The sequence below is a fragment of the Sarcophilus harrisii genome, chromosome 1 (genome assembly GCF_902635505.1).
Source record: "Sarcophilus harrisii chromosome 1, mSarHar1.11, whole genome shotgun sequence".
Lineage (NCBI taxonomy): Eukaryota > Metazoa > Chordata > Mammalia > Dasyuromorphia > Dasyuridae > Sarcophilus > Sarcophilus harrisii.
The window spans coordinates 83,651,654-83,671,112 of record NC_045426.1 but is presented as its reverse complement, the minus strand read 5'-3'; the positions used below and the strand labels follow the sequence as shown (position 1 = coordinate 83,671,112).

Here is a 19,459-nt window from a genome sequence, read left to right as displayed (position 1 = left end):
TTTATCCTGAATTTCCAGGAGCTGGTTGTTGGGGTGCTGGCTCAGTGAGAAGGTTGATGAATCAAGGATTTGGCTGGGAGGTGTGGCCCTGCCCAGTCCAACTTCCTTCTCTCCCGCCAGCCCCGGCGCCACAGCCTCCCTTACGCCTATGTCCTAGGGGAGGCTGCAGTTTCTGAGCCTGGGCTCCTCCCAGCTGAGGATGATGGGCAAGAAAGAGGGGGGGTTGATTGGGCCCTGGGAGCCCTGAATCCCTATCCTGAGAAAGAATAGGAAGAAGGGGCTTCTTGAGAGTGATCTTGGGGAGCTCCTGGGGATGGCTGGACCTCAAAAATGGAGGAAAGGTCAAATTGTTCTCTCCCTATCACCAAAAGCACTGATGTCTGAATCCTGTTATAAGGGTCATGGGTTTCCTTGGGCCCTAAGACTGGAGAGGACTCTGGTACCCTGGACCTTAGACTCTAGTTTTCTCAGAGGAACCAAAAGTGTAACTAGAATGGGACAATTGAGGCTTTGGTCCCATGTACTGACATCTAAGGGGAGGGATGCCCTTCATCCCAGCTGGTCTGGAGACTCCAAGCCCCTCACCTAGAGCCTCTTGGTCCAATCCCCTATAAGAGAGGAATGGAAGGGAAAGGCATTCTTCTCTGAAGACAAAGGAGGTCAAGAGAACAGAGTCCATGTCAGTAGAAGCTAGGGGAGGAGGAACATGGGACCAGCCACCCACCCCTTTCCTACCCATGAATGTATCCATGGTTTAACTGGCAGCTAGGTAGCTTAGTGGATAGTGATAGACTTGGAATCAGAAAGCACTGAGTTTGAATCCTTTCTCAAACATTTACTAACTGTGGGCAAGTGACCATAATTCTTTGTCAGCCTCAATTTTCTCATCTATAAAGTTGGGAAAATAATCGTTTTTAATGATAATAATTGTTGCAAGGATTGAATGAGATAACATGAAATGTTATCTAATGACAACTATGATCCCCATTCTGATTGATGAGGATGATGGTGATGATGGTGATGGTGATGATGTCTTCCTCAAGGCCTGCTTGCATTCTCCAACTCTTGAAGAAGCACGGGCTGGACTCTTTGGGGAATTGTTCCCTCTGTCACCACCCAAACAAATTTGTCCCAAGATTCCTGGGGAAGCTAGATGGGGGCAGTGGTTAGAGTACTGACTAGGCTTGGAATCAGGGAGATTCCTTTTCATGAGTTTAAATCCAGCCTCAGACATTTGCTCTCTGTGTGACTTTGGTCAAGTCACTCACTCCTCAGTCTCAATTTCCTCATTTGTAAAAATGAGCTGGAGAGGGAAACAGCAATCACTGTAGTATCTTTGTCAAGAAAACCCCAAAAGGGATAAGAACTTACTGTTTGATAAAAATTGCTGGGAAAATTGGAAACTAATATGGCAGAAACTAGGCATTGATCCATACTTAACGCCGTATACCAAGATAAGGTCAAAATGGGTTCATGACCTAGGCATAAAGAATGAAATTATTAATAAATTAGAGGAACATAGGATAGTTTACCTCTCAGACCTGTGGAAGGGGAAGGTTTTTATGACCAAAGCAGAACTAGAGATCATTACTGATCACAAAATAGAAAATTTCGATTATACCAAACTGAAAAGTTTTTGTACAAACAAAACTAATGCAGACAAGATTAGAAGGGAAGCAATAAACTGGGAAAATATTTTTACAGTCAAAGGTTCTGATAAAGGCCTCATTTCCAAAATATATAGAGAATTAACTCTAATTTATAAAAAATCAAGCCATTCTCCAATTGAAAAATGGTCAAAGGATATGAACAGACAATTCTCAGATGAAGAAATTGAAACTATTTCTAGTCATATGAAAAGATGCTCCAAGTCATTATTAATCAGAGAAATGCAAATTAAGACAACTCTAAGATACCACTACACACCTGTCAGATTGGCTAAGATGACAGGAAAAATAATGATGATTGTTGAGGGGATGTGGGAAAACTGGGACATTGATTCATTGTTGGTGGAGTTGTGAACGAATCCAACCATTTTGGAGAGAGTAGTTTGGAACTATGCTCAAAAAGTTATCAAACTGTGCATACCCTTTGATCCAGCAGTGTTACTACTGGGATTATATCCCAAAGAGATTATAAAGAAGGAAAGGGACCTGTATGTGCACGAATGTTTGTGGCAGCCCTTTTGTAGTGGCTAGAAACTGGAAACTGAATGGATGTCCATCAGTTGGAGAATGGCTGAATAAATTGTGGTATATGAAAATTATGGAATATTACTGTTCTGTAAGAAATGACCAACAGGATGATTTCAGAAAGGCCTGGAGAGACTTACACGAACTGATGCTGAGTGAAATGAGCAGGACCAGGAGATCATTATATACTTCAACAACAATACTAGATGATGACTAGTCCTGATGGATCAGGCCATCCTCAGCAACAAGATCAACCAAATCATTTCTAATGGAGCAGTAATGAACTGAACCAGCTATGCCCAGAAAAAGAACTCTGGGAGATGACTAAAAACCATTACATTGAATTCCCAGTCCCTATATTTATGCACACCTGCATCTTTGATTTCCTTCACAAGCTAATTGTACAATAATTCAGAGTCTGATTCTTTTTGTACAGCAAAATAATGTTTTGGTCATGTATACTTATTGTGTATCTAAGTTATATTTTAATATATTTAACATCTACTGGTCATCCTGCCATTTAGGGTGGGGGGGGGTAAGAGGTGAAAAATTGGAACAAGAGGTTTGGCAATTGTTAATGCTGTAAAGTTACCCATGTATATATCCTGTAAATTAAAGGCTATTAAAAAAAAAAAAAAAAAAAAAAAAAAAAAAAAAAACCCCAAAAGGGTCGGGGAGAGTTGGACGTGATTGATATGATTCACTAACAGCCACAACCTAAGATTTCTAATTACAACTGTGAATTCAACTACACATTGATGAAATGCCTTCTGTGTCCTTGGGGCTCGAAGGCCCCTTGGCGTCCCTGCGTGGAGGATGTCCATGGGGAGGATGGGGCATAGAGCCTCCCAGCCCCCTGCTCTTGCCAATCTCGCCAGGAATCAGGTGGAAAGAGAGAGGGGATTTGGTTCTTGGTGGGTTTAGGGGCAGGAATAGCCCAGCTTGGGGCTTGGAGAGGCAGGGTTGGACAGTCCTGTGCTTCCATCTCCATTTTTTTGCCCCTCTCCTAAAGACTGGCCCCTTCCCTGTCCTGTATCTTACAGAACTGAAGGCTACGGGCACTGCTCATTTCTTCAACTTCCTGCTGAACACAACAGATTATCGGATCCTGCTAAAGGATGAAGACCACGACCGGATGTATGTGGGCAGCAAGGATTACATCCTGTCCTTGGATCTCCATGACATCAACAGAGAGCCCCTCATCGTAAGAGCAGGGTCGGGGGCGGGGACAGGAGAGGGGGAGACAGCCTCTGGACTACCCGGGACAAGCCTTCTACCCCCAAATAATACCTGGAAAGCACACACCGGCCCCCCCACATCCCTCTGCCCTCAAGTACTTTTAGCCTGAGAGAGTTACAGGTGCCATGTGCAGGACAGACAGACAACTGGGTAATGTATAGCTGTGTGTATATAAATATATATAGTGTATAGCTGGGATTGATACCAACATAACGCCATCAACCTGAGTGTGTGTGAGTGAGTATGTGTGTGTGAGGCAGAGAGGGAGATTTCCTATATTCCTGATCCAACCCCTGTCCCCAGACTCCTGCTACCTTACAAGTGTTAACACTTGAAGGGTCAGTCGGGGGTCTCTGAATTGGGGCTGGGGTGGATGAGAGTTTTAGAATCCTGCTCTGATGTTTGCTCTCCCCTCTCACCGGCAGATCCACTGGGCGGCCTCCCCTCAGAGGATCGAGGAGTGTGTGCTCTCGGGGAAGAACAGCAATGTAAGTATCAAGGTGATGGGGGGGGGCAGGGGGCATGGGTCCCCAATCATCACCCTGAGACGGGAAGCCCCTGAATCTCAGCCTCCAAACTCCCAGCCTCCTAACTTCATATCCTTCCATCCCCAACAACACAGCCCAAGACAGAGCCCAAGGCTCCATCTTGCTCCATCTTCCAAATCCCCCAACTAGTCATTCATTTAATATCTGATACCTGAAGCTAGTTTTGAAAGCAAGGAACCCTCAAGAACTGCTTCTGAGCCAGAGCCTTCAGAACTGACGCTCCCCCCATAGACCCAGGGGCAGGAGGCAGCTATGACCCTCTGGGGCTCCCTTCTTCCCTCCCCCTCCCAGGACCCACTTCTCTACCTCCTTTTGGCCCCAGTTCATCAAACGGCCCCAAAGCCAGTGGATCCAGCTAGGAGTCCTGGCTCCACTACTGTTTGTTCTTCACTACTCTTTGAGTAGTCCCTTTCGCCTCTCTGGGACTCAGTTTCCCCTTCTGTAAAATGAGAATATAGACTAGATTTCTGAGAGCAGTTCCAGCCCTAACGTTCTAGGAGTAAGCAGGGAGGAGCTAGGAAAGAGGAGCAGGGAGGGGGGGATTTACAGGTTTCTCTCGCTCTTCTCTCTTTGATCAGGGGGAATGTGGGAACTTCATTCGGCTCATCCAGCCCTGGAATCGGACACATCTGTATGTGTGTGGGACAGGTGCCTACAACCCCGTGTGTACTTATGTCAATCGAGGGCGCAAAGCACAGGTACAGCCCAGGGTCTGAACCCCCAGCCTCTGACTCCTGATTCTTGGCCCTTGACCTTTTGAATACTGACCCAAAAAACTTAGACCCCCTGAATCTCTTTTCCTTGATCCTTTCTCCCCACTCCCACTCTCCCAAGTGGACCTCGTGAATCCTAGCCTAGCTCTGCCCTTGTGATCCATCTTGGGTTTGTCTCTGGGTGCTCCTGACCTGGGTGAGGGGTGGGCAGCACCTCCTCCTCCTCCGTGACTGTCAGGGAGCTCTTTGGGGGGCCAGATTCTAGGGACTGTTACAAGCCGGTTCTGGGCCAGCCCAGGGGCCAGGTGGCTTCGCCTCAGACCTTGGAAGAGAGGGGCTCAGTAGCCCCTGAGACAGACAGATCAACAGTAAAAAAGGGGTCAGGAGCCGTGGGCAGTGAATGGTAGGTTCTGGGTTTTCTCCTTTGCCACTGCCTCCAGCTGGCTGGAAGGAGGGGATCCGACTGGCCGTGCCTCAGTTTCCCTGTGTGAGCTACCTCACCCCCCGTGTTGGGGGGATGGATAAAGACATTTCTCTAAAACAAGCACTTACTTTGGATGCAGATGAGCTCATCAGTTCTCATGTCAGTATATGAGGGGGGTTTTGGGGGGAGGGAACCCTGGGATGCCTCCTCCCTTCTCCCATCACCTGCCATTTTGTCTCTCCTCCCCTCCTGCTTCTGCTTTCTCTCATCTCCATCTGGGCTTTGGGTGGGCCCGCGGCGACATGTGTGTGCCCCCCGTGGGGTCTCCTGGGGCAGACGTGTGCTCTCAGGGGGGCCCCTGTGTGGGACCGTGTGAGGCTGGTGGATGGATGCTGGACCAGCGCGCGTGGAGAAGGCTCGGGGGCTGCGTGGAGTGCGCGTGCGCCAAGCCGCTGAGTGCGGAGGAGCGAGCTTGGGCCAGTGTGTTTGGGAGAGAGCTTGTGTCCGGGCTCCTGCTGCTCCCTCCCTGCCCCGTGGGTGGCCCCCGGGGCTAACCCGACTCTGTCCTTCTCCTCAGGCCGTGGAGCTGACACACACCCTTCAGGCCAGAGGCCGGGGCAGCAGAGCCACGGATGCCGCCGCTGTCAGCCCAACTGTGGCCGCCCAGCACCAGGTGGGACCCAGGCCTCAGCCTCCCCGGCCCCAGCCTCCTGACTCCCTTCCCCCAGGGCTGTGGAGAGCCCCGCTGGAGTGCTCAGCAGTGGAGGGGACCCTGGACGTCTTCCTCCTGTCCCTTTCTCCCATCTTCCCTCTCCCTCCACACACAGTGGGGCCCTCTCACCCCTTAGCCAGGCCGTCCTACCTGGAGCACGGGAGTCCCAGCCGACCTCATCCCCGGCCTTCCTGACCCGCCTGTCCCAGGGCCCCTCCAAGGCTCCACCTGGGGGGCAAGAACCCGTGGAGACCCCCTATTCTGCCAAGGCCTGAGCAGAGGCGAACAGGCTCACTCCTACATCAACTGGGAGCCCCCATGGAGCTCACTGCAGGCTGCACCCACAGCATACCTTCCCCAAAGCTCGTGCCTCACAACATGAAGGCAGCCAGACACACACTCACACTCACACACTCACGCACACACAGACACACTCACCCTCACTCACTCATGCACACACACAAACACTCACATACACACTCATACTCACACACAGACACACTCACACTCATTCACACTCACATTCACACACAGACACACTCACACTCATTCACACTCTCATACACACTCACACAGACATAGACACATACTCATACACTCACACCCACACACACTCACACTCATTCACACACACTCACACAGACACACACACACACTCATCCACACTCACACAGACACACTCACACAGACACACACTCACACACAGATACACACACAGACACACTCACACTCACTCACACACATACACACCCACACACTCTCTACCTCAGGGTGACCGGGACGCGCGCCCCAGGCCCCCCAGAGCGGCTCGGGTTGCTGAGAGCCCTGGGTGTGCCGGGCGCAGGTGAGAGCGTGGTGGTCCGTGTGCGGTGTGGGCCTGTGTGGGCGTGCCGACGGCGTGGTGTGCGATGTGTGGAGGGCCGGGCCCGGCTGTTGTACGTGCGTGCGGGGGTCTGGGCGGGCCACTCGTGTGTTTTCCCATCACCATCCATGGCGCTGCTCTCCGCTCCTGCACCTCCGCTCCTCTGTTGCCGCAGCCTCCCCCTCCCCCTTCCTCCCCTGCCCACCATGTGCACCCCACTCCCGCCCCTGCCAGGCTGGTTCTGTGGCACTTCCCCCCTGGTCTGCCTGGTCTTACCGGGGCTCCCACCCCCACCCCCGTCCTGGGGCAATCCCAGGGTTCTGAGGCTGTAGCGACCAGGGCTGGGCTGCGGCTCGGGGCCGGCCTTTGGGCTTCTCCTCCCGGCCTGCGCCGGTCTGTGGCCAGTCTGTGGCTGGTCTGTGACTAACGTGAGCCAGCGCAGATGGCGTGGAAGGGCTGGAAGGAGGGGAGATGAGGGGCCGGGAGCCCTCCGGCCTAGAGCCTTCCTCACAGGCAGGGATCAGCCAGGCTGGAGTTTCTCAGAGACAGCCTAGCTAGGGCCTCCCGCCCCCGGCCTTGGACAGACGAGAACCGATGGGTAGGGCTGCCCTCCCACCACGTGGGCCTTTGGGGGTTTGGCCATTTGGGGGCCCTGAGACCGGGGCTCACTAGGGAAAGCTCAGGCCAGCCCGCAGGGAAGCTCGGGACCAGCCGGAACGGGAAAACCCCGACGCCGCTTCTTCTCTAGCGAATCTTTCTGGGGCAGGTCTGCCCTCCTCACTGTCTGGTCTCAGTGATGCTGTTCTTTGTCTGCCTTTTCTGGGCCCCCGAGGGTTTGTGGAAAGAGGGGGCTGAGGAGGAGGCCTGGGAATAGACCTGGGTCCCCTCCTCACCCCCGTTCTCCCAGGTTCTGCCTTTGTCCTGCTGGGACTTTCCTGAACCTCACCAGTAGGGTCCCCCCAAAAGTTGCCTCTCAACGCCTTTCTCTGGGCCTGGAACCCAGGGATCCACTTCCCAAAGTCGCTCTCACCCTGGCTGGGCCAATTTCCACCTCGTCCTTACTATGGACCTTCCCTTGACAGCCAGCCTTTCAGTACTGGGGGCGGTGGGCGGTGGGCACAGAGGGTAAGATCCATTCTGGCTTGAGGACTGGCTGTTGGCTCTAGTCAGGCATCTCTCCCATGGGCATCGAAGAGAGCTGTGAACTTGTAGCCTGAGGACCTGATTCATGCCCAGGCTATGGCACTAGATCATCTTGGGCAAGACACTTTTCTCTGGGCCTCAGTTTTCCTCATCTGTAAAATGGGGATAATAATACTTTCAGAGCTTTGTCAGGAATTACCATCCTTTCTTATGGTTCCATCTTCTAATGAGGCATTTGATGGAGGGGCAGTGGGTGTGTGTGTGTGTGGAATATCTTCCCATTCTCTTAACCGCCTGAATCCCCATCTCTCCCTGGCAGGATTATATATTCTACTTAGAGCCGGAGAAACTGGAATCGGGAAAAGGCAAATGTCCTTATGATCCCAAAGTGGACAGCGTCTCTGCCCTGATCAGTGAGTGTCCTCTCCTCCCAAGGAAAGGGGCCCAGGTCCCAGCGAGTTCCCAGATCCCCCCTAGCCTATGCTGTTTTCCTCTGAAATCAGAAAGTTGGGGAGGGTTTCAAAGGAACCCTGAGCTGGGTTCTAAAGCAGGAGAGGCTGAGGGAGAAGCAGAGGAGCTGTATGCAAAAGTTCCGTTGGAAGGAGCTTCGAACGACAGTCTGATGTCTGATGATTGAGGTAGGCAGCGTGGGGGGCAGCTGCTGTGTAGCATCCTCTCCAGTCAGTACAGTGGAAGGAGTTCTGGATCAGGAGTCTGAGGTCCTGAGTTCAAGTCATAGACAGAGGTTAAGTGACTACTTAACCTCACTTCAGGTTTATTTTGGGGTTTTTTTAATCCATAAGGTGACTTCTGAAATCCCTTCTAGCCCCAATTCTTTGACCCTATGACTCCAAAGTTCCTTTCATGCTCTCCGTCTGGGCTCCTGTGCCCGAGGTTCAGATCCTGTTTCGTACTGGCTCTCTGATTTTGAGCAAGTCAGTTCCCCTCTGAAATGGAATTTATCTGTAAAATAAGAGGACTGGCTCACATGACCCGTGAGACCCCTTCTGGCTCTAAATTCCACGATTTCCTATGGTTTGAGATGCTTGGAATGGGGAATAGTTTCCAGGCTAGAACCCCACTATGTCCGGGAAGCCTCTCCTGATCCCCCTTAAAGCCTAGCGACTTCTCTCTGATCTTTGTCTGTAGTTTCTCCTGCCTCTGTTTCCTTAGTACGTGATTGTTTGCAAGTTCTCTCTTATTAAAGTGTGAGTTGCCCTTCTTTGAATCTCTAGCACTCAGCAAAGTATCTAGCACATAGTAGATGCTTCATATACCAGCAAAGTAGGTGCTTTACGTCAGTAAGCTCCCTGAGCGACTGCTAAATGACCTCCCTCACGGTGTTGTCTGTCTGAGCACCCCCATCCAGTCCAGCCTGCCATGACCACCCCCTCTCAGGTTGGCATCGGCTCCCAGGCTATATCCTGCCAGGCTTTATTCATTTGGGAACAGCTGTTAGGCCCAGTGCCCATAGGAGAAGCCTGAGAAAGCCCAGGGCGAGGGCAGCTGCCCCCTTCCCGGAGCCTCCCCCTGGGCAGCCTGGGAGGTGTCCCCTGCCAGGCAGTACCAGGAACTAATCGGCCGATTTGTTCATTCAGCAAGCATTTATTAAATGTCTACGGGGAGCCAAGTTAAGCAGGCAGAGCACACAGGCGAAAGCAAAGGGGTCCCTGTCCTCAAAGGGTTTGCCTTCTCCTAGGGAGGGGTGCACAGCATGGTCACAGATGATGTTGTCCGGCCTTCGTTCTTGGACATCAGGGAGGGTGGCCCGTGATGTGCAAACGAATCAGGCTGAAGGGAGGGAGGACTCCTCACCTTCCCCTCCAGAGCCATCTGGGTCCAGTGGCCAGATATAGATCAGCATGGCTGGAGCTGGCCCCGGATGAAATAAATGCTCCAAATAAGTGTCCTTGTGATTGGGACGAGGAAGGAGGCTGGGGTCCCTGCCTCCCTGGACCTCAAACAGATTTCTGAAGTCCCTTCACGTGGAGTCCCAAGGTCCTGGGTCTTCTCTGGGAGCCTCAGCGGCCCTGGATGAAATAAATGCCTCAAATAAGTGTCCTTGTGATTGGGACAAGGGAGGAGGAGAGTCCCATGGTCCTGTGCCTTCTCTGGGAGCTCAGCGCCCCGAGCCCACAAGCCCTGAGGAGGCACTGGGTGTCGGAGCAGTTTGGGACTTGCAGACAGGGGCAGGAAGAAGCCTGGCAGACTAAAGCTCAGGGTGTCGGGAGCAAAGGGCTCCCCGACTGGCTCTCCAGGGGGCCTGGACACGAGTACCCTACAAAGGCCCCTTTCTCTGCAGATGAAGAATTATATGCCGGCGTGTACATAGATTTCATGGGCACAGACGCAGCCATCTTCCGGACCCTGGGCAAACAGACGGCCATGAGGACAGACCAGTATAACTCTCGCTGGCTCAATGGTGAGAAGGCCCCGGGGGCCCAGGAGGACGAGGGGTGGGGGCTGCGGTCCGTGGGCGAGCGCAGGATCCTGCCTGGCTGCCTCAGATTGACCGGCCCCTCTCACTGTCTCAGATCCTTCGTTCGTGCACGCGCAGCTCATCCCGGACAGCGCCGAGCGGAATGACGACAAGCTCTACTTCTTCTTCCGAGAAAAGTCCACGGAGGCCCCCCAGAGCCCGGCTGTCTATGCCCGCATCGGCCGCATCTGCCTGGTAGGGCACCGCAGGGAGCCTCGAAGCCCCTTTACGTCGTGGGTGGGCTCTTCGGGGGTGCAGACCCCCCATCTCTCTGGGCTAACTCCGGGGGGTTTGGAGGCTGGGGGGGGTCGCCGCCAGGAAGTCGGGACTGACTCTGGGAGGGGAGTCTCACAGCAGGGGGCGGTTTGTGCCCGCAGAACGATGATGGGGGTCACTGCTGCTTGGTAAATAAATGGAGCACCTTCCTGAAGGCGCGGCTCATCTGCTCTGTCCCTGGCCCCGATGGCATCGAGACCCACTTTGACGAGCTTCGTGAGTGCCCGTGCAGGGGGTGGGAAGGGGGCTCCCCAATGGCCTGGCCCGCTCCAAGGGGGCCCTGGGAGTCACCTCCCTGACCCTTGTTTTTTCCTGCACAGAGGATGTGTTTGTGCAGCAAACCCAGGACGTGAAAAACCCCGTCATCTATGCCGTCTTCACATCATCAGGGTGAGGGATGCAGCAGCCGGGGCTCGGGGCTCGGGGGGTTCTCTGGGGTGAGGTGATCCGGGGAGGAGCCCCCCACCAGCCCCACCTCTCCCTCCTCCAGCTCCGTGTTCAGAGGCTCTGCAGTCTGCGTGTACTCCATGGCCGATATCCGCATGGTCTTCAACGGACCCTTTGCCCACAAGGAGGGGCCCAACTACCAGTGGATGCCTTTTACGGGCAAGATGCCCTATCCTCGCCCTGGCACTGTGAGTTGTGTGTGTGGTGCACGTGGGCCCTTGCTAGCTCAGAACTGGGCACCTCCTCACCCCCGTGCCCACTCCCACAAGTGGGGGGGTTCCTGTCTTGGATCCCACTCCCGGATCCCCTGCTTGGGAATCTGGCCCCACGTCCAGAACCCTGATAGTGGGCCTGAGGATTGTCCAGAACCCTGATAGCAGCCCGAGGATTGTCCAGAACCTTGATAGCGGGCCCAAGGATTGTGCAGATCCCAGGGAGGAATCTCTTTGCTGATACCCTTGGGGACCCCCGGGGGGGTTACAGGGCTGGGGGGGGGGCAGGGCCCAGGACGCCCTGCCCTCTTAACTGGCCCTGTGTCTGGCTACTCCAGTGTCCAGGGGGCACCTTCACGCCATCCATGAAATCAACCAAGGACTACCCGGACGAGGTCATTAACTTCATGCGCACCCACCCGCTGATGTTCAACGCGGTGTACCCCCTGCAGCGGCGGCCTCTGGTGGTCAGGACCAACGCCCGCTACCGCTTCACCACCATCGCCGTGGACCAGGTGGATGCGGCCGACGGGCGCTATGAGGTGCTTTTCCTGGGCACAGGTACCCACCGCCACACCCACCAGCACCCTCCGACACACTGGGCCGCCTGGGGAAGGGGTGGGGGGATGGGGGGAATCTCTCCTCCGAGCTCTGCCCCCCGAGGAGGGGCCTGCTGCCGCTGCGTTCCCTTCTCAACTTTTGAGGTGGGAAATAGGAGTCCACAGGGGATGGGGGCACCCATGGGGGAGGGACAGCTCTCTTTTGTCTTCCCACAAGTGTTTGAAGCAGAAGGGGAAAGTCCCCCCCCCCCAGTGATTCCTGAACCAGGCTCTGGAGCGCCCTTCCCCCCAGCAGCTGGGACAGGGAGTGGGCACCCCCAGTTCTGGCAGACTCCCCTGTGGAGCAGCTGTGTGTCTGCTTGGCAAAGGGGCCCGGCGCCAGCCAGTGGTGGGCGGGGCCACAAACACCCACAAACCCACACACTCACATGCCCCCGAATCCTACACATCAGTGAGAGCCCCTGCGGGGGGGTCCCCCAGTCCTGGAGAGTTTGCAGAGCTCTCAGTAACGCTCTGGAAGGTCGTCACCCCCATTATACAGGTGAGGGAACTGAGACTCAGAGGGCACGTGATCATAAACGCGGAGATTGTGATGCCCCTGGGTCATCGACCAAAGTCCCCCAGCTAATGCCCAGTCGTGCACTCAGCTCATGCTCAGGAGTAGGGGAAGAGAAGGGAATCATCATTTATGGAAGAGTGCACAGGGCCAGGCGCCGGGCTGGGCCCCCATAACCACCCCAACAACGTGGGAGCTGAGTGCCCGTTTTAAAGCTGGGGAAACTGAGGCAGGCAGAGTGAAATGGCTGACCCGGGTCTGATTAGATTTGAATTCAGGTCTTCCTAATTGCAGGTCTAGGACTCTGTCCAGTGCATCTCTTCCCATATATGTGTGTGTGTGGATATAAATATGTGCAAGTGTGTGTGTGTGTTGTGTGTATAGGCGTGTATATAAATGTGTGTGTGTGTCTATATAATAGGTGTGTATGTATATATAAAATAAGTGTGTATATGTGTGAAAATAAAGTATGTATGTGCATATATAAATATATGTGTATATGTGAATATATATATATATGCATGTGTATATAAAGATAAGTGTGTGTATAAATATATGTATGTATATAAACATGTATATATGTGTGTGTATATGTGTGAGTGTGTGCATGTATATATGTGCATATATAAAAATATGTGTGTACATTTATATATGTATGTAAATGTATGTATGGTGTGTGTGTGTGCGCATATATCTGTGGGTACACATGCACGTCTTGCATTGGGTGACGGGCGATGTATGTGGCTTCTAGGAGCAGGCTGGTGGCGTGACTTCATTCTGGATCTGGGTTCTGCTGCCTTTGGGGGCTACCTTTGGTCCAAAGCTGGGAACGAGTCCAGCAGCTCCACTGCCTCCTTGGTTTCCCCCTCCAGTGCCCGGGGACCACAGGGTGGAAGGCTCCCTCTGCCTTTCTGTTTCCCAAACCCTGAGTTCTCACTTCCCAGGCTGGTGCATGATCAGACCCCCCAGACTAGAATGTGGAATAGAGGTCAGGGACCCCTTCCCCTCCTTAGGCCCCCCCCGCCCCTCCCCCACTCCATCCCTCACTGCTAAAGGGCCCTTCGCCTCATTCCAGACCGAGGCACTGTGCAGAAAGTTATCGTGCTGCCCAAGGATGACATGGAGACAGAGGAGCTGATGCTGGAGGAGGTTGAAGTTTTCAAGGTGGAAACCCCCCTGCTCCAAGACCTCCCCTACCAGCCCCTTCCCTAAACCAGGGACCTCATTTCTTTGCCTGCCCTGACTTAGGGATTCATGATCTCAACCCAGTCATCCTAAACTATCCATTCCCAAGCCCTGACCCCTAAATCTAACCCTAACCAAAGAATCCTAGCATGGACCCCTGAGTCTGCTCAGCGGTGGCCCTACCCAACATCCCGGTGACGTGTACAAGGGAGTCGCTTGTACTCCCGTACAGTGACGGGAAAAGGGGACCATTACTGAGGGAGAGAGGGAAGAGATTGGGGGACTGGGAATAGTTTTCAGAGATTCAGAGAAGTCCCCATTCCTCTTACCCACCTCCCTTGACCTTTCTTTCCAGGTTCCAGCTCCGATTAAAACAATGACCATCTCCTCCAAGCGGGTGAGTCCCTGCTCAGCTCTCTGGGTTTACCTCTCGTCCCCACTCCAGCACTAGGCAGGATAGAGCAGGGAAGAATCCCAGAGCCAGGAGTCCGTCCCCCTGAACCTGTCCTCTGTAAAGCGCAGAGGTCTCAAGAGTTTCCTCCAAGAGGGGAAGTTCCTCTCTTGCCATCTTCATCCCCCTTCCCTCCTTTCAAAGACTCATCTTTTTGGAATTTCCCAAGACTCTTTTCTCCAAAGCTTTTAAAAGACACTACCCCTGAGTATAGGAGGATGGGAGTTTGAGTTGGGGAAATACTCCTTAGTGAGTGTACTCTCTGGGGGCTTTTTGGCAAGTCATGAGCTCCTAGGAATTAGGTCTGGAAAAGAATAATAGGATCATGGGCTTAGAGCCAGGGACCTTGGGGGACTTTGCATCCTTCCACCCGTTCATTAACAATGGAGGAAACTTGAGGCAGCAGAGTTTGAGACCGGATGGGTACTGAGGTCTGAACCTTAAAAACTGTGGACTGCAACAAGTGAGGAAACAGGTCTTTGAGTTGTTCAAGGTCACACAGATGCTCCACTTCTACCTTGACCTCGATTTCCCTGTCTATAAAAAGTCCTATGACTTTTTGTAGTATGCAGATGGGATTATTAAAGGAAAACTGAACATAGGAAGGGTTCTTCCATAGTCCTGGCCAAATAATAGCATTTAGGAGGAGAAAGAGCTGACATTTTCACTCACAACAACCTTGGGAGGTTATTATTCCCATTTTGCAGTTGAGGAAATGAGACAAACTGGTTTAAGTGACTTTCCCAGCTAGGAAGCGTTTGAGACTTTGAACTCAGGTTTTCCCAACTCCAAGAGATCAGGGGTCCGTCCACAGATAGAGGTCCTTAACCTGCTGAGGGACATAGGTGGGATCAGAACTCTGACCCAGCCCTTGGTGCCTTCCCAGCAACAACTGTATGTGGCTTCTGCCGTGGGCGTAACCCACCTGGGCCTGCATCGTTGCCACACCTACGGGGCCGCCTGTGCCGACTGCTGCCTTGCCAGGGACCCCTACTGCGCCTGGGATGGCAAATTCTGCTCCCGGTATTCGGCTTCCTCCAAAAGGTAAGAGGCAGAAGGGGAAGGGGAAGGGATGGGGAGACACCAGCCTAGTCTGAGTAGGAACCCCCGCTGCCCACACCCTTGTCCTTAGGGAGCCCCTGGGTTGGTCTATAAAAGAAACAGAGGCCCTGAGTTGAGGGGAGCCCTTAAACAACCTGGGTCAGAGGGACGCTAGGAAGGATGGGGAAGGGTGGAGTGGAGGTGACTCTTTTCAGTCAGTCTTTCCTTTCTTCTCTTAGACGGAGCCGCCGCCAAGACATCCGCCATGGCAACCCCATTCGTCAGTGCAGAGGTTTCAATTCCAATGGTAAGTATGGCATATATATATATGTAAAGTTTTTGTATTTGTATACACACACAAAAAAAACCTTAATTCTAGTCAACCAACTTCTATGTACTATCAAGTATAATGATTTTAAGTCTTTGGGAAGTCATAGCAGGCTATTATTATTTGATACTGACTCCTTTCTGTATAATTCCTATGAGCTTTATTGATTTAAAGAAATAAAAACTAACTTGGAGCAAGCCAGTCGCAAAGTCACAAAGACTTGAACCTCAGCATCTTCTATAAAATAAGACACTTGGCCAAAACGAGTTATAATGTCCTTTCTGCTCTAACTTCCTTTGAATATGTCACATCCTTGCACAATATTCCACAGTCAGGGAAGGGGCCAGGAGTCAAGGCAGGCTTCCGGAGAAAATGGTGTTTGAATCAGCTTCTAAAGGGTGGTTAGGAATTCAGCAGGTGAGGAAGTGGACAAGAAGTCATTACGGGAATAGGAAGCAGCTTGAGCAAAGGTACTGAGACAGAAGAACGGGTTTTGGATGGAAGAGAACAGTCTGGTGTGACGGGAGCAGAAGGAAGAAGAGGGCTTCCTGTGACGAGACTGACTAGAAGGGGTATGGGATTATAGAGGGCCCTGATATCAGAAAAAAGGGTCACCTCTTTTGGTATATCCTGTGGAAGCTCTCAATGACAGGAGAAAGTGATGCAGAAACACATGGAAAGCTTGCATAGGGTGGAGTCTTAAGTAAGTCTGCATTCTGAAATGACCTGGCTGCTCTTCCCCCTAGTCAATAAGAACACCGTGGAATCAGTGCAGTACGGGGTTGAGGGCAGTGCTGCCTTCCTGGAGTGTCAGCCCCGATCCCCGCAGGCCACCATCAAGTGGCTTTTCCAAAGAGATGCCAATGACCGGAGAAAGGAGGTAAGCCAGGGGGTTCCCTCCCCAGAAGTGCTCCCAGAAGCCAGAGGGGGCTCTGGAAAGAGCCTGGTCTTGGAATCCCAGCTGGGGCCCCTCCCTCCTGCCCCAGTATCAAGAAGAGTTTAGAGCAGCTGTTCTCTAAGGCGCTGCCCAACTCTGAACCAGCGAGCTGGGTTTCAACTTGGCGTTGACCAGCCAAGGATTCCCGGGCAATTTTTCTGAATATGTAAGATGGAGATGAGGAATCTTCCTTAAAGTTAAGGCTCTGGCTTTTAAGATCTCCCCTCAAAGCTGTTCTGTAGCCTTTTAGGGAAAGCTGATCCTGAGCTAGGGTGGACTGTAGGGCCAGGGGCAGGTGAGAATCCTCAGAAAAGGGGAAAGAGAAGGAAGGCGAGGTCAGGGTGGGACCCCCGGGAAGGAGGACGCAGCACTGGCCGTTTCCCTGAGGATCTTGCTCTGGGTTTCTCCAGCTTCGAGCAGAGGAGCGCATGCTGCGGACCGAGCCCGGCCTGCTGCTGCGGGCCCTTCAGCTGAGCGATGCCGGCCTCTACACTTGTACCGCCACTGAGAACAACTTCAAGCACGTGGTCACTCGTGTCCAGCTGCACGTCCTCAGCCGAGAAGCTGTTCATGCTGTGCTCTTCCCGGCGGGCGCTGCTGTGGCTGCCCTGCAGCCCCCTGGGGCTGACCCTGCCACAGCCGGCCTCAGGTCCCCTACACCCCCCTACCAGGAGCTGGCTCAGCTCCTGGCCCAGCCCGAAATGGGACTCATCAACCAGTACTGTCAGGGATACTGGCGCCATGCGCCCCCAAGCCACAAAGAGGCCCCTGGGGGGCTCAAGACCCCTGAGCTCCCGGACCAGAAAAAGCCTCGAAACCGTCGTAATCACCAGCCGGACACATGAAACCACCATTGCTGCTGCCCCGTCCCCTGAAACCTTGGGGGGCCATAAACTATCTCATCACATCTCTATTTTCCCACCATCCCCCATCCCCAGGCCATTACCCCCTCTCCCATTTTAATATAAAAAGATATATATATAAATATCTATATATATTATATATATATACAAAGAGACACACACACAACACACACACACACACACACATACACACACACACACACACACACCACATCCCTTTTATCAGTATTTATTGGTAAGTCCTACATAGACCCTTGGGATCCGAAACCCAGGACCATCCCCTTCCTGGTCCTTCCTTGTGGCAGTGGGGTCAGGACCTCGGACAAGGACTGGGTGCCCTGGTCTGAAAGAAGGGAGCAAGCCTGGGCTAGGACCCAAGGTGGTGGACTCCCCAGCCGACGAACATCCCCTGGGCCGGTCTGCTATGAGAAGATCCAAAAGCTTGGGGAAGGTCCAGCCACGGCCAGGACCAGAGCTGCCCCTGGCCGACGGATGCCCGCCGCGCGTCTCGGGACAGGGGTGGTGGGACTGGGGAGACCAAACTTCTGAGGATGGAGAGTCCGTCTCTCTTCCCCCAGCTCAGGTTGGGGCACAGGTTTCATGGGAGCAGGCACAGAATAAGCACGTGCAGGGCAGGGCAGAGCAGGCTTGGGCAGGTAGGCAGGGGCCAAACCACTTTGGGGACTGGTGGAGGACTGGACGGACAGGGAGGGATGGACTGGGTCAGGGTAGGGGGCTGGTCTCTGATGGTTGGCCAATACGGCGTGGGCATTGTGGGCTGGGGCTGGAATGGGGAGTCCAGGGTCTGGGCTAAGCAGGGACAAGGGACCCATGGTCTGAGAGGAAACTGGAGGAGCACCTCTAGGCAGGAGAGGAAAGCAGGGGACCAGGGTGAGGTAAAGGAGGAAGCCATAGGACTGGACTGTATGCAGAGAAGGGACGTGGGAGCAGTGAGCAGAGGAGAGCAGCTGGGAGCGTTTTCAGAGTCTGCTTGCCCTTGTGCCTCCCACTCTGGCTGAGGTCCTGGGCCATGCTGGGAAGAGCCCCTTCTTACACTTGGGAGCCAGAGGGCCGGCCCCAGTGAGCCCAGGACTGGATCTTGCAGAGGGGCTGGTGGGAAGGTGCAGAGTGGGCATTTTAGGATATTTATTCTCTATTTATTGGGGGAAGGAGAAAGGAGGGGCAGTCCATGCCAGGCCCTCTCCCAGGTGCCCACCATCTCCCCTGGACTCCTTCCATCGGGGGCCTTGGAGAATCCAGTTACTAGCTGGGGCCAGCATTTGTCAGCCACAGCCTTTCCCCATCTCCCTGCCCTACAAGAATACTTCTCTCCTGGGAAGCCCAGCCCCAAAGGGGGTGGCCATGGTGGGGGGGGGGCAGCTCCAGACGAATGGGATGGAAGATCAGAACCCCTTCTCCCCTCCCGTGGGGGCCACCCTGGGGCTGTAAATAGTTGTACAGGGAGACTGTGGGGAGGGAGGGAGATGGGAGACAAGGGGCCTGAGCCACGGGGTCAAGGGAAGTTCCTGTGGATGGGATCGCGCTAATAAACACTGGTTCTGATTCTAGACTCTGTAGTGTTCCTTGGCGGGAACAGGGGTAATGGCTACACATTTCTCTGATCATACATGTATGAATATATCCCTGTGGGTGAGCTCCCACCCTGCGGCACAAGCCCCTTACTCTCTGAGTTCTACTTTCCTTGTTATAAAATGTTCCTTCATTGGCTCAGGCCTAGAAATTCTTATTTAACTTGTGACTTTGGTCATTTTTCAATCATGTCGGAGACTTCCTAACCCCATTTTGGGGGATTTCTTGGCAAAGATACTTGCCATATCTGGTGCCAGATCTAAATTTGGGAAGAGGGATCTTCCTGCTTGGAGACCCAGCAGTCTGTGCTCCCTAGCTGCCCCAATTTTACCTGTACCAAAGTAGTAGGGTTAGGAGGCGGGATGTAGGTGATGGCTACATTTGAGAATTGGACAAATAGAACTCTATTCTGCTCCTTAGAACCTGTGTGACTGAGCAAGTGGATAAAATCTCTGGGCCTCCCTTTCTCCATCTGTCAAATGAAGATCTGGCCTGCAATTTGGCTTCATGTTTGTCTTGATATTCCAGTGCTTATCCCAGTCCCCTGAACCTGCTTTATGATTAATAAATGTTTCTACAGGACTCTTGAGGAGCCTTCCAGAGTTCAATCCTCAGACTGTCCGCTATCTCCCTCTGCAGCCCCCACCCCGATGAGTGGTCATCCAGTGTCCACTTAAGGACCTCCAGTGCTGTAGAATTCA

The 19,459-nt window shown here is 53.2% G+C and overlaps 1 protein-coding gene across 2 annotated transcripts in view; it reads left to right on the top strand.

The window, feature by feature from the left end:
• Positions 1–18,736, top strand: part of SEMA3F (semaphorin 3F) — a 64,135-nt gene extending 45,399 nt beyond the window's left edge. The window contains exons 3-19 of one of the 2 annotated variants that reach the window (XM_012543519.3): positions 3,236–3,396; positions 3,857–3,919; positions 4,558–4,677; positions 5,694–5,789; positions 8,153–8,246; positions 10,136–10,255; positions 10,368–10,507; positions 10,690–10,804; positions 10,909–10,978; positions 11,079–11,223; positions 11,586–11,808; positions 13,439–13,527; positions 13,904–13,945; positions 14,886–15,043; positions 15,280–15,347; positions 16,115–16,248; positions 16,716–18,736. In XM_012543519.3, the coding sequence (XP_012398973.2) occupies positions 3,236–3,396; positions 3,857–3,919; positions 4,558–4,677; positions 5,694–5,789; positions 8,153–8,246; positions 10,136–10,255; positions 10,368–10,507; positions 10,690–10,804; positions 10,909–10,978; positions 11,079–11,223; positions 11,586–11,808; positions 13,439–13,527; positions 13,904–13,945; positions 14,886–15,043; positions 15,280–15,347; positions 16,115–16,248; positions 16,716–17,150 (2,273 nt within the window). In that variant the 3' untranslated portion in view covers positions 17,151–18,736. The remainder of the gene's footprint in view (positions 1–3,235; positions 3,397–3,856; positions 3,920–4,557; positions 4,678–5,693; positions 5,790–8,152; positions 8,247–10,135; positions 10,256–10,367; positions 10,508–10,689; positions 10,805–10,908; positions 10,979–11,078; positions 11,224–11,585; positions 11,809–13,438; positions 13,528–13,903; positions 13,946–14,885; positions 15,044–15,279; positions 15,348–16,114; positions 16,249–16,715) is intronic. The other variant, XM_003762256.4, reaches the window with a different exon arrangement.
• The last annotated feature ends 723 nt before the right edge of the window (positions 18,737–19,459 follow it).